General features: G+C 43.1%; 2 protein-coding genes across 6 annotated transcripts in view; one reads left to right on the forward strand and one right to left on the reverse strand.

Annotated features, from left to right (window-relative positions):
- The window catches only part of SMARCD1 (SWI/SNF related, matrix associated, actin dependent regulator of chromatin, subfamily d, member 1), a 30725-nt gene extending 26574 nt beyond the window's left edge, over nucleotides 1-4151 (forward strand). Inside the window, exon 14 of the transcript XR_003400337.1 lies at nucleotides 4141-4151. The gene's annotated coding sequence lies outside the window, so the exon portion shown is untranslated. The remainder of the gene's footprint in view (nucleotides 1-4140) is intronic.
- CERS5 (ceramide synthase 5) lies at nucleotides 251-13314 on the reverse strand. Of its 5 annotated transcripts, XR_003400338.1 has the most exons (11): nucleotides 13095-13314; nucleotides 10844-10974; nucleotides 10188-10215; nucleotides 9798-9855; nucleotides 9128-9178; nucleotides 8371-8463; nucleotides 6857-6985; nucleotides 6465-6571; nucleotides 4444-4600; nucleotides 3228-3322; nucleotides 1465-1577 (listed from the first exon to the last, which is right to left on the reverse strand). XR_003400338.1 is itself a non-coding variant. In XM_026867684.1 (10 exons), the coding sequence occupies exons 2-10, from the start codon at nucleotides 10923-10925 to the stop codon at nucleotides 1055-1057; spliced, it is 780 nt and encodes a 259-aa protein (XP_026723485.1). In that variant the 5' UTR covers nucleotides 10926-10974; nucleotides 13095-13314; the 3' UTR covers nucleotides 251-1054. The 5 variants fall into 5 exon arrangements, 4 of the variants coding, with proteins under 4 accessions (XP_026723485.1, XP_026723483.1, XP_026723486.1 ...); XM_026867684.1 differs by lacking the exons at nucleotides 1465-1577; nucleotides 3228-3322 and adding an exon at nucleotides 251-1129; XM_026867682.1 differs by lacking the exon at nucleotides 3228-3322 and having other exon boundaries at nucleotides 251-1577; nucleotides 13095-13305.
- Nucleotides 13315-14094: the final 780 nt, after the last annotated feature.

A 14094-nucleotide genomic window follows, 5' to 3' on the forward strand; every position in this document is an offset into this window, starting at 1 on the left:
GTGTGTGTGGGAGTAACGCTTACACGGGAAACCACCCCCCCCGCGCCGGGGGAGGAGATGGAGCAAAATAAAAAATTCTGTGAAAAGGCCCAAGCGTGGTGCCGCGTGGTTTCTGCCCAGAACGGCGCCAGCTGGGCCCTTGACACTTGAAAAGGTGCCGCAGCAGGCAGCCAGCTGCTCAGAATCATAAACAAGGGACAGACCCTGTCCTTGAGTTTTATTTTTCTCAAGATTAAACATGTCAGGCAGATTTCTGAAGCATCTTTTAATCGGAGATAAGAGTAAACAATGGTATAAAATGGTAACAACTCAAGAAGTTTCCAAAATTCTGCTCATGATAGAAGACCTGTGTGTCAATCACCCCCAAGTACCATTGAGTTAAAAAAAAAAAAAAAAAAAAAGCAAAGCCTATAGTGTGGCTGCCTTTCCAGCCCAGTGATTCCTCCACACAGTTGCAAAATCAGAGCAGCAACATTCACTTTTGTCTTGGGAGTACAGACAAGCAGGACTGAAACATCTCATTTTGTGGAAAGTTAAACACAGCCCACCAGTACTGGTCCGCCCTCAGCTCAAGTCCTAGCTTAGCCAACCATAGCCAGTAGGTCTAGAAACATCTTCGAAACCACAACTTGCAACAGGAAGAAAAAAAAAAAATAAAATGTTTAAAAGGCATGTATTGTGATAGTTGTCTTAGGGGCAATAGACCACCCCCCTCCCCCATTTCAGAAGGCTGTAGTCAAGACTTCAGAGGGGCTTGCAGCACCAAAGTAGGCAGCAAACGCTGGCCTGGTCCCTCGTGGCAGCAGAGATGGAAGCTGTAACCTTCGCATGTAGCACCCCGATGGCGAGTTAGGACGTTTCTGTTGGAGCACAGTCCAACTCAAAGCTTGGCTCCAGTCCCGAGCGCTCACAGCAGGGGCTGAGAAGAAGAGTCTCTGCCACAGCCAGGGTAGCTTGGACGTGGAACCGCGGGGCCCTGCGTTCTCTGTGCTCTTTAAAAGTGGCTTCTGGAGTGCATCAGGGAGAGATGCTGAACCTGCACTGGAGCAAACCGTCACCGAAATGGCGCCGTAACCCTCCCGCTGTCGGCAGCCAGCCTAGTCCAAACTTGTTGTGCCTTGAGTTGATCCTAGTAAAAAACAGTTTGTCACAAACAAAGATACCTCTGCAAACATCGACGGGACTAAAGATTTAAGTACAAAATGGCTTAAAGTGAAATCTGCAGTTTTGTTTTTGCCCTAGCCATCAGCTTTATCCCTTCTGTAGTGCAAAGCCTCTGACTGGTCTGGACTGTGCCCGTTTCAGATTTGCTAGAGGTTTCTGGGGAAGGGGCATCTTGATTAAAGATCACTTGGGAATGTGGAGCTCAACACATCTAGATATTTAAAGATAAGTTCGTGTTTGCTCAAGGCCACTCCACGGCCTTACTCCTCTTCTGTCCACTGGCCACTAGCCACATGGCCATTAATGCGGTTGGAGCCGTTACTCGAAGTGCTGAAAACTCCTTTTGTGCTGTTGGAAGTCACATCCTCCTCTTCAGAGCTGCTCTCTACATCACTGCGGTCATCTTTTGATACCTAAACATTTCAAATGAAATTTGGTAGTGGAAAGGGCAGAAGGGAAGTCGAAAAATTCACAGAAAAACAGTAGTTAGAAGGTTGCGTCCCTGTGATTAACCAGCTTCAGTCAGTTACATTTACCTTCTACATTTAATCGTGAATCACTTCAAGCTCACAAGGAGGAACTTGTCATCACATACAGAACGCGAGAGACAGACACTGAAAATGACAGTTTGGAAATACCAGTTCCATTTTCCAGATATTCTGTACATCTGTGAAAGCACTAGACTATCTTTGCTCTCACCAGATCAGAGGACACACTCGATCTCTGGTTGTTCTTGTCTTCCAAGAGCTGCATCCTAGATTGGTTAAAGGCTGCTTTTCCAAACAACAGATTTGTTTTGAGTCAAAAAACTTCTCACACCGTAATCATCAGTGGGTACGGTGACCAAAACAACACGTATATATTGGTTTTAGAGAGAACATTTTGTCCTGTGGGGAGTGGCTTTGATATTTTAAAAATTAACCAGCTATATTTACGACGTTACTGTCTGCACAAAGTGCCCCCCAGTTTCACAGCTTGTGATTCATACGTGAGACTCATTTACGAGCAGAAGCCTGTTTGGACAGCGGGCTGTAGAACAAAGACAACTATCTAAATCCAGCAAACACCCGTTCAGGGACAGAAGGAGCATCTCAGCCTGCAAATCTAGATCTGCTTTACGGAGTTAAGACCTTGAGTTAAAAGACTGACTGCAAATCCAGCAGAGTTCGATTTGTAGATGGGGTTTGGGCCTCCAGCAGCAGAGCTGGGTGTGCTGGGCGGCTGCTCCGGGTGCCCACGCACGGGGAGGCCGAGGGAAGAGATCCCCAGCCCGGCCCTAAGGGCAAACAAGCCCCTTGGCTGGTGGCCGGGTGCCAGAGCAGAACCTCCCCAGCGCCGGGCGGGGAGCGGCCGCGCTCCTGCCGCTGCAACTCGGAGCCCACGATTACTTCACGTGCGAGCACTCTGCAGCTCGCGCCTTTCCGGGGATTTCAGGATTTCATTCCACTCGGCTCGCTCTGAGTCAGGGTTAGGGCTTTCGAACAGCACCAGGCAGGAAGTTTTTGAACTCGAGGGAAGACCTGGCAGAAAGCCAGGTAAAGTTAATGATCTCCAGGATTGGTTTTGACAGGCCTGTTGGATGTACTGGCTTCTCTCTGCTGCCAGAACTTTTGGTATCTTTCCCCACTCTCTGCTACGTTGGAAGTTCAAAGAGTCACTGGAAGGAAGCAGAAATCCCTTGAAATGTTTCCCTTTATTTGGGGGACAAGTGACTGTTCCACTCTTTTTCACGAAGAGCATTGCATTTCTCCTGTCCTCACTCAGCACAGTGTTAATGAGCACTAAAGGCAGATATCAGAGTTTCTGTGGGCGTATAAAAGCAGAAAGGTGAAGGTCATGCAGCCAGCTGACAGCAGATAAGAACAAACCCCAGGACGCTGCTTTGACCTTTGGAAAAACCTGCATTTTAGCATAGTCAGAACCAGCACTATCAACCAGGGAGAGAAACGTGTTAAGAGAAGGCACCAGCCACCTAAAGCCCCAAGACCGTAGAGCTTTGCTTTTCTTTTTGTCTGGAAACAGACACAGACGTGTTTAAGTGAACAAGCACAGATCACACTTACATGCAAAGGGTGAAACTGTGCAGCTCCAATCTGGCACAGAGAAAAGGAGAAAAGAATGAAGACAGAGCTTAGAGTCCTTTCTCTGGCTAGGTCACCTGGACAGGAGAGAACCAAGGAAAGGAAAAAGATGTAGATCTCAGGATACAGAAACCGCTGCACAGACAGAAAATAAGACATTTGCAGTAGCAGCTGTGAGGAACGGATGAAAAGATCACGCGCATCATCCTCTGAAACACGCCTTCCCCCAACAATCACTGCCAGACAGCTACAATATAAATATTTTTCAAGGTTACATTCCACGTGACAGGGCAGCTAAGAAGTCAAACACAAAATAAAGTAGAGCCATGAGAGAAAAAAAAAAAAAAAAAAAAAAAAAAAAAAAAAAAAAAAAAAAAAAAAAAATCACACCAGAACACCAATTATCTGATTAAAAAAAATGCATTTGTGCTATAAAATCAGCTGTTGCTCTCCGGTAGCTGCAAAGGAAGTGGCTTCTCTTGATGGGTAGGCCGGGTGTCAATTGGCTTGTGCTGTCTCATGCTACTTCAGTTGAACTACACCTTTTTGCCTGGCAACAGAGGTTGCGGCCAAAAGTCAGCACTGTTCACTCTAAGGGCAATACCCGTTGCTAACCAGCTGCTGTAGTTTCACCCTCCCTCTGTGTAAGACTCCCAACACAAATCAGAATTGGAATACTCAGCACCGAAGCGAGACTGCACCCCGTGAGCCCCCTGACAACCAGCAAACCGCTGCATTTCTGCTAACGCTTTGCATGCTGCAGCTCAATGCCTGGCCTGCACCCACAGCCAGAAAAGCCTGTGAAGATGCATAACCCTCATCACACCCCAAGAACCAGCTGAGGTTGGAAAACGTCCTATGTGATTGTTCAAAAAAAGACTACTACCACCTTAAGCTCCAAGCAAAGTACATAACACATCTGTCATCATTGCTAGTGTTACAACACCCGAACGTACTGGAAAATCGTGTTATTTCCCTGCATGACCAGAGCAGAGAGGAGAGCACCCCTGCCTCCCCATACACCTGGCAGCTCAAGGCTGCAGAGCAACCGAGGTAGAAAAATCACCCCTCTAGAGAGCACTCCTGATGCAATTCCCTTGAGAACTGGTACCAGCCCTCACTAAAGGGCCCAGTTTCTCACAATTACTTAGTAGTGCTCGTAGGAAAGAGGACCCCAAGGAGTCGGCAGCAATCTTACCTTTCCCCGCACGAGAGCCTTGTAGGCAATGCGAATGATGAGATAAGACCAGATGACATGCAAGATCTGCAAGGTTATCAAAAGCCCGTTGAATAGCCACCACGAAGGATAAGGACCAATCAACTCCCAGCTTTCAAACAGGGTTGTATTCAAAATCCTAAAAAGAGATCCAGAAACACATTAGAGACCGGCTGTGCTGGTAACATGGCTCTAAATTAAGAGGAGCAGCCAGATGCACAACAGTTTGTATCTCGTTTAAGCATCTGTTGCTTTGCTCCTGTCAGAGCAGCGATGCAGCTAGTCTTCTTGCCAGAGTCAGGAGACAGACTAAAGCTTATTAGAAACATTTGAACTGAGCAACAAACAGGAGAAGATGTGAATGTTCTGCAATTCGGTTACACATACAGATCTGCTGCCAATTTCCTTCTCAAAAGCCCAAGCATTTATAACAACTTTACAGGAAGTGATGTCAAGCTGCACCGGTCATCAAAACAACTGTTAACACGCTCATACTTGGGCAGTCTTCACCCATATTTAACGATCAGGAAGGAATTTTGTTCCCAGTAGGCCTCCCTCCCTGCGAGCTATTCTCTTCCCTCGGATTTTTATAGATTCCCCTGCCAAGCTGGAGGACTAGAAACTGCTTTATGGATAAAGCTTTGCACTTTCTTTCATTACTGTTTTGCTGTTCTTGTCGCTGGGAGTTATTGCCAGTACTTAAGTAATTTAATAAACACTTTAGATTTTATGAAGTAGGGAGGTATGGAGAGACCTTTAAAGACGTCATTAATTTCACATCGCTTTTAACATTTCACGAGAAAAGAAAAACAAGCCCTTCAAAGAAGAACCCAAAGTTCCCCAAAATGCAGCTGCAGAACCATCTAACTGATAGCCAGTTTATGGATGCATTAAATGCCATTCCAGAGATCTGTTGATGTTTTCTACTGCTAATTAAGAAAGGGAATATCCGTGAAGTGAAACAGCAGAGGGTCTGCAATAGCTCTGCAAGCTTGCCAGATTTCTTTGCAAAGTTGAGGAATTACATTACAGCCAGTGGAAAATACATTAAAGATTTACAGGACTGCTGAGCAATAGCATGATGCAAAAGCATCACCTCATGACAGGCAACAGCTATAAAAACAATGACAGCTATCTCATCTGTCACTGGAAGGAGCCTATGAAGACATAAGAATTAAAACTCCTCCTTATCCAGACTCCTTTGCTGCATTTACTGAAAAAATTTAGTTGCAACCCAGAAACAAAGCACAAGTATTGTTTCTGCCTACCACCAAGGCACCCAAAAAGAATGGGAATGCAAGCTGTCCATTGCCTAGGAAATAAATATATGCAGTAAAACCAAAGTAAACCGAGTAATAATCGGGTGTGACAAAATTTTCACCACACTTTCAACAGAAACAAGAAGTAGGTAAGAGCTCATCAACAGAAGAACCTCCCCAAGCCTGACCTATTGAGGTGAGAGGGAATCTCATTACAGGATGATTAGCTCTAAGCCATTTAGCCAGGGTTTTACCTCCCAAGAAACCTAAGACCTATTTCGGGCTCTGAACGGTCACGACACAAGGGTAGAACACGAGTGTCATAAGAATCAGAAACTGCAATGATGACTAAGCCAGCCACTCAAAAATCAAATTTACCTCAAGAGACCACGTCTCATTTGTAACCATTTCCAAAACTTCTTAAGAGAAGCACAACAACCCTTCGAGCCTTTCAGAGCAGACAGCGGCTGACTTGGCTCCAGCTAATAAGCTCTGTCATCACTTTGCAGTAAGAGGAGAGGGGGCAGCTGTGCATTAGGATTCCAGTCGCTGTTCGTGCCCCCTCAGCTGACTGTCGAGAGGTTTCTTCACACGCCCGGTTGAACGTACTGCTCCAAACAGGACTCGGGTTGCCTAAAACTTCAGGCTGCCTTGAGGGACAGGCTGCAAGGCTTGCATGGGGTCTAAAGGCTTTGCTTAAAGGATTGGAAGAACAAACAAGACCTTAGAGCTCAAGGTGCTTACCAAAAAGGATAAATACCCAGCCGCGTAACAATGAATACGACACCAAAGAGCATGAAGAAAGCATCACAGAGACGTTGGTACTTGGCATAATTGGCTAGCTTTGCAGCCTAAAAGAGACAAGAAACATGAGAATATTATTCCCTTTGTGTACTCATGTAATTACCAGGCTGTAAAGCTTCAAAAACCCTCAAGCCATCTCATTTGTAAGGAGTTTGGAACATTTAGGGATTATTCTCAGCGCTAAAGCTGTTATGAGGAAAAGCTGACAAGGCAGGATCAGCAGCACAAGTTTTATGGCATATTTAATGCAATTTATCAAGAACGGGGAAGTCAGCTTGCTCCTCTGAGACCACGCTAGCACCAGGCACGCAAAGATCTGAAAGGAGACTCACCTCTAAAAGGAAATCTGATGCATCGTGGAGGCACAGCACCAGAGTTCCAACCCGCACCATATTATTCATGTAAGAGAATGTAATGAGTCCAATTGTAGCCAAATGATGGACGAACATGATCAGGAAGTCCTGGAAACAGAAAAAAAAAAAAAATAAATAAAAGAATGAAGACTCTTTGGCTGTCAAACAAATCAAGGTTTGGAACAGAGGCACAAAGCTCACTAACCGGGGTCACAGGATTCCTTCAGTTCAGACTCTGACTCCACTTTACATAAAGCACAGCTCATCACACATCACCAACCATCACCACTAACGGTTCCAGAAAGGTCTCTCCCAGCATTTGTGCCCCTGTTGAAGTCAGAACTCCACAGCCACAGGCACAGCACAGTCTCTCTGGCACACCCATGCAAGGCAAAGATAAGTACGCCCGCAGAACCCACTGAAAAGATTGACAGGACAACATACGGCCCTTATTTTTGGCTCCTTTTGGTTTTACAGTTATATTGCTAGTGCCTTCAGTTCTTGGCACAGGTTTAAGTATGCTGCTGTTACTGTTGTCAGCGTGCTAAAGCCTGTCAGAGCATAGCAGGCACAGAACACAAGATAACCCAACAGCAAGAACTAGGCCACTTCATTAAAAAAACGTTCACAATGCACATACATTCAGGGCTGGTTTCCAGTTTAGCCCCCTGGGTACAACAATTCCATGTCAATGTACCTTCCCCGGGCTCGCAGTGGGGAATGTAATCCGCTTTGTTCAAGTCAGAGTACAAATTAAACATTCTAAACAGTATCACAGATGCTGTTAATCACTCCCTTTCTGCAGCTCCAAGATATTCTGTAGTGCCTCACCTGCTAATATTTCAGCACAGAAAAAAAAAAAAAAATTAAAAATCCCAGACCAACTTTTCTCTTTGAACAGTCAGTGCCAGAACTGGGATAATTTGCTACTTTGCAGTTTGTATAACAGAAGCAATAAACTATGATTTACTATGAACTGTTTTCCAACAGCAAGCCAAACCCTAGAATGTAGCACAACAGAATTAGATTCCGGCAGTTGTGACCAGTCATCATTCTGCTACACACACACACACAAAAAAAAATCACTTTCAAAAAACCCATTTATTGTTGCTTCAGCGTTTTGCCATTTTCTCACACGACTCAGCAAGGTCCTTCCTGCCTTGAGCATCTCATTTTCACGGTTTCTTGCAAGCCTTCTAATTAAATCTATTTTTATGCAATGATTTGATAACTTTTTATTGGGAGGTATTGAGTGATTCCGTCCTTTCCCCTGGAAGGCGAATGGGACTCTCAAGGATAGATCAGGCTTGCTCCTCCCTTTTCCCCCAGGACTGCGTAGTGATTACAGAAGGAGGTAGACTACACAAAGATATGGATGAGGAAGAAAATATAGTTATTGCTACGCTTTAGCTCGACTGGCCAGGCACACTCACATTTTTTTGTTAGTCCTATCTACTTAGCAAAGGGGTTAGTGCAATTCTGGTTAATCTCACCTTCCGTTTAATGTCTGTAAACTGAGAAAACATGAGAGACCAATAAAAGGCCAGCTCCAAGATATAGTAATAATAAAGCCTGGATGTTAGAGGCTGGAAAACAAACAAAGATAGCACAGTTAGAAGACAAAGTACTTTAAACTTTACATTAAAATAGACGACTTCTTTCCCCTCCCACTCTTCCTCCAGAATGCTGAGGCATAAGTCAAGATCCAGAATTAAGGTTTAGTAAAAACAAGCTTAAGCAACAGACGCCTTACTTTAGGCTTAGTCACACATACTTGTGTGTTTGAGCTTTATTCAAAGGGAGTGAGATTCCCTTGTCAATATTTACAACTCATACTGTAGCCTCTTGGATTAGGAAAACCAGGCACTGCAAGAGACTGTTGGCCTCGCTACAGTCAGACTTGCCCAGTGAAAACAACACTGTAAGTTATCAGTATCTTTTATGCATCATTTTTTTCCCCACTTTTAATAATTAAATCTCATCAGCAAGTAAACATAAAACAAATATGAACTGAGTCAGTTCCATCCAAGGAAACACTGCTGAGGACAACCCTAACCAGGATTTGAAGACATAAAGAGTAAAAGCCATCTTTGTACCTTCCAAAAAAGAAAGCTTACCAGGTGCTGCCTGTGCAGCATCCACCCTGCAGAACAAGCAGCACTCACTGCGTTTCAGTCTGCTATCATTAACAAAAAATAAAAACTGATATTGTGCAAAAAAGTTGGAATCCAGTAAGTGTTTATCTCCTACCTGAAAAGGGTAGTTGTACCAGCACTGTCGTGTGTCCCAAAACCAGGGTGCCTAAAGGGAAAAAGGGAAGTTGTTATTCTACTGGGTTTCTTCTTCCCTATCATTTAAGGCAGATGACCACTACAGTGCTGTTCCACTGGAATTTTATTGTGATTCTCCCATTCAAGCTAAATTTATTGTAAAGCATCCTAGTGATTTGAAATATTCTTTCCGCAGTGAAAGGCAAGTTATACTGCAATGGAAATTCACAGAATAATCACACAGCTCTAATAATAACAAAGACCCAAAGAGATGAATCTGTATCCCTTCAAGAGAGAGAGAGGAAAAAACCAAATAAGCAGCTATCCATAGCAAAAAAAAAAAAAAAAAAGCAGCCCAGTTCTGTCCCATCCTGGGGTAACAGCACAAATACATTTCTACTATTTCCATAATGACAGATCTGTACAGAAGCTTTCCTACAGCATAAAGAAGATCCTTAAACAGAAACCCCAGGATCCCAAATAAGGGAATAAAGATGATTATCACCACTAAACCCTCCTTGTTTGAAGGTAGGTGCAAGCACTGAAGATGTGCCACAGGTAGTCAAACCCCCTAAACTTCAGGACAGGCATAACCCAGCTGCATGTCACACAGAACAACAAGGGGTGGGGGGAATGATAGATCAACTCACCGTCCAGAGAAACCTGATTCCATAAAAAAATATACTTAAATAAAATGTAAATCTCCACCTGAAAAAAAAGAAGCAAAAATTAAACTTATGAAATAGAAAGAGCTTCTGGTTAACATTTGTAACAAAAACTCGTGAAAAACCCCAATTCTGACACCTGAAAAGCTTTCACCCACCAAACAGTAATCCTTCATTTGTAAACATTTCATGTAAGGATAAACCTATTTCAGAGTTTTCACACCACACACGAGTTTGCATCCACAGCCAAGTTTGACATAAAGTTCAGAGTGAACATGCATCATTCATATGCTTTGATATACAATAACAAGATAACAACAAGATAAGTCATTGTTATCCAGAAGGCATCCTAATATATGTATTTGTCCCTCTTACCTTGTGGCTTTAAGTAGACAAAACCATACTGGGGGGAAGAATTAATATGAAGAAAGTTACTGGAAAGGAAAGAAACCAGCACAGAAGAAATAACAAGTCAGGAAAAAATATTCAGATGCTACTACACTAACAGAGGTAACCGCAAGCAATCAGAAAGAAACGAGGAACAAAAGAATGAACTGAAATGAAAAGAACAGGAATCCAAGAAGTGTCTGTATAAAAGCATATATACATGATTGTGTAAGCCATAAGGTCGTTCTGTCTGGGAACAAACGCTGGTCTACAACAGGACTGCAGACAGCAAACTCATCTTCAGGGTAATTACTCGAGTTGTGCACATGCACGTGCGCACACACGTGCACCCCGAGGTGCTCTGTTTGCATGAAGGGCCTGGTTCACTATCTAGTGCTGCTCATCATTGACAGGAATAACTCCTGCGCACGTGTTCTGGTCTCTCAAGCACGTATACAAAATATTTTAGAACGCTGAAAGCCCTCCTAACTTCTTTCATTTGCCTATATAAGAATTTGTCTTCCACCAACCAGCCCCCAAGACACTAGTTTAAATCAGCAGCTGACCACAGTTTCAGTTAGGAAAGAGAACATACAGCTGGAGCTTTGAGATGAAGCCACATCTTGGCCTCTGCACAAACATACATGCTCTCACAAAATTTAGTGAGGGTGGTGGGTTTGTCCTGGTTCCTCCGATGACGAAACCAGCGCTGGATCTTTCGAACATCCCAGTCTAGCTGCTTTGACAAGCCTTCTAACCTTTTTCCATCTGGAGACTGAAGGAAAACGAAACAAGTGTCATTTCTCCTACTTCTCAACCTACTTTCAGTCTGAGACCCCCTCTGCACTATAACAGAAACGATGCACAGATAACGAAACACACACACTAAGAAGGCACTAGGTACAGACTAGAAGCAGGAACCCCTTGCCACAAATGGTCATTCAATTTAACCTTCATAAGCCAATTAATTACTTAATTATTCAGAATGCTTTTGGTTTAACATTTCCTCACCTATTTCATCATTTGACAGCACGTTACGACAAAGAATGCAATTATTCTGATTCTTAATTTGGGAGGAGGAGCTTTTAAAATGTCCTGTCCTACCTGTTAGAACTTGCACATCAGTCCAACAGCCCAGAACTGAGGAAGATCAAAGCTGAACACATTTTAAGGGTTGCTACTCACTGCAAGTTTAGGGAAACTTTAAAGTAAGTGTTGGTTTAACACACTAGATATCTGTATATTCCAAAAGGGCACAGTGAAGATGGTGTTATTTCCATGATCAAAGTTTATAAATCAAAATATGGAACCTGAAATAATTGTATGATAAAGAACATATCACTGTCCTCTGACTGGAAACTCTACTCGCAGTTTATTTGTTTGAATAATGACATAAATGGATTTATAAGAGACAAAGTGAACAAAACCTGATAACTACCTCTAAAATGGCCCAGTGGTGAGATAAGCCACGTTAGTTCAGTGTCCTTTTAACAAGCTCTGCCAGGGAGCTCTTACAACTGAAAGATGATAAACACATTTTACTAATTGAGTCACATGCAAACCCCCAAAACTACGCAGAATGCTGATTTAACGGACTCACCAGACTGTTCAACTGGAAAGCAAAATAATCTGTCGTTTGATTTTCAGTATGGAGACCCTGACTTCCCTGTAATTCCATCACAACCAGCTCTCTCTGCACTTCACTAGGCTTTAATGGTTGGGGCTACCTGACACTTCTGCATTGGAAGTGAACCTGCCTCCAAGGAGAATTTACAGAGCTCTGATTTCAGAACAGCAATGAAATCTTTCCCCTGCATCAGTGCCACCCTACATTCTGATTCTCCAAATCCGACAGCAGAGACAAGCACACTGGTACAGTTAAACGCAGCTCTGTTTTCCTAAGCTAGATAAATTTTGCACAGCATGTGTCCCCATGAGTTCCCTGAGCATTAATTTCAAGGACATCCCCTACATAAAAGTCCTCCCCACTAACGGCATCAAATCACAGGGATTTTTTCAGTTCACACGTCATTCCAAATACCTCAAAACTTTAAAAGTTCCCATGAGGCGAGTTTTAGTAGGGTTTTTATGGAATTTCCCTTCTATTCACTGAGCACTTTATCTGCTCCACTCAGAATGAAGTTCAGCATCACCAAATCAGAACATAAAACCTTCCATTTCATTATCTTTAATGAAAATCTATCACGCTGTCTGCGTGGATTTCACTGGCAGCCTTCAACAGACAGTGTGGAGCTCTGTAATTCTGAAGTGAAGGAGCACTGTCAGTTTAAGTGAAAGAAAGTCCATGAAACAATCAAAAAAAAAACCCCCACCTACTGTCAACACTAAACGTCCTACCCTTTATCAGGGCACACTTCCATTGACTGAACGTTTTCCTTAAATAACTGACTTCCACTGGGACAGCTGTTACCTAATTCCACAGTAGATGGCAAAAATAAGAGGAAGGCATTCACGCAACTAGGCCAATAAAACCAGCAAAGGAACAGAGCTCAAGGAAAAGAGTAGCACTTTTCCAATAGAAGGTGAACGATACTGCAAAATTTCTTGCTAAACCAAGAATTACCACTTGATACAGGACTTACAATTTGGACAAAGATGGGAACTAAAGGAAGAGGCCCCGTACCTTTCTAAAAAGAGAACATTTTTTTATTCAAAGAGATGATTCTGTGCACAAAAGCATAGGTCAGCCATAAAGATAATTTACTTTGCTACGAGAAGGACATGCCAGAGGCAAAGTAAAATAAGAAAGAGCACATTGTGCATGCACAGTGTGAAATGCATTTCTCTCAGACTAGAAAAAAGTGGAAGTAAAAAGCCCCTCCACGCTTTTCCTTACAGGCCTCTGTTTCTAGCAGAATTTGAAGCATGACTCACCTTCGTGATGGATGTAAACACTTTCTCTAAAATTGCATTGGGCTGGGCTCTGTGAGGTCCACTGTCTTGAATGCCAAGGTTTATGGCACACGGCTTGGCAATAAACCTGGAAGAGTTCCGAAGAAAGAGCTAGATTAAAAGAAGATTCTCTGTTTCGCCCTGTCTAAATCACAAGGACCCTGACTTGTCGCCAACTTCAAAACCTAACCAAAAAGCTTCTGAGGATCTCCACTCACTTCGCTTCAAGAAACTTCATAGGTGAAGCAATAATATCTTTTATTAAGTCCAAATGGTAACTGCAGACAGCACTTACCAGTACACACATCTAAAGTGAAAACTTAAATCTTGACATCTTGGGCCTGTAAGGATCAGACCGTGCTCCCTCAGGGTGATTCTCATTACTCAGAAATAAAACAAATCACTGATAGGAATCCTCTGCAAGCATAAACGCTAGAGCCCTCGTAGCCCTATAATCAAAACACCTTATCTCCAGAATGTGCCTCGGTGTCACATAGCTCAGAAAAAAGTTCCTAAAAGACACAAGGTTTTTTTGTTTTAGGGTTTGGGGTTTTGGGTTGTTTTTTTTTTTGCCTCTGGGAAAATTAAAGTAGCTTGCTTCCTTTGGGAGAAGGAGGAAAATGTAAGAAGTCACTCAGTCTGAAAGACCCAAGATCTCCGTATTTCACTCAGCCCTGCGTGCACCATGTATTCCAAAAGCCAACCTGACACTTAGTGAATTTTATGCCACAAACGCTCTGAAAAACACGTTCAAAAATGATTAGGTTTTGCTGTACCTTTGTGTCAAAAAGGGCACAGGATTCTAACGAAAACGCACGCGTTAACTGAGCATGTGAATTGTTTCCTGTTGGTGGGCATGGAGGGGAGTGTGTGTGTGTTTTCAAGGAGCAATTTTAATTATTGTTTTAATCAACTATTTTGAGACAGAAAGAGAGCAGAGAACCTCTTTCTCAAAACCAGTTTTGAAAAGGACCCAACATTT

Source organism: Athene cunicularia, unplaced genomic scaffold, assembly GCF_003259725.1.
Source record: "Athene cunicularia isolate RWA unplaced genomic scaffold, athCun1 chrLGE22_part2, whole genome shotgun sequence".
Classification (NCBI taxonomy): domain Eukaryota; kingdom Metazoa; phylum Chordata; class Aves; order Strigiformes; family Strigidae; genus Athene; species Athene cunicularia.

Coding starts and splice junctions, on each gene's coding strand:
- CERS5 (XM_026867682.1), bottom strand. CDS start 10,925: ATGTTCGAAAGATCCAGCGCTGGTTTCGTCATCGGAGGAACCAGGACA. Junction 8,464..9,127: donor GGTACAACTACCCTTTTCAG/GTAGGAGATAAA, acceptor TTTGTTTTCCAG/CCTCTAACATCCAGGCTTTA. Junction 6,572..6,856: donor CATCAGATTTCCTTTTAGAG/GTGAGTCTCCTT, acceptor TGTCTCTTTTAG/GCTGCAAAGCTAGCCAATTA.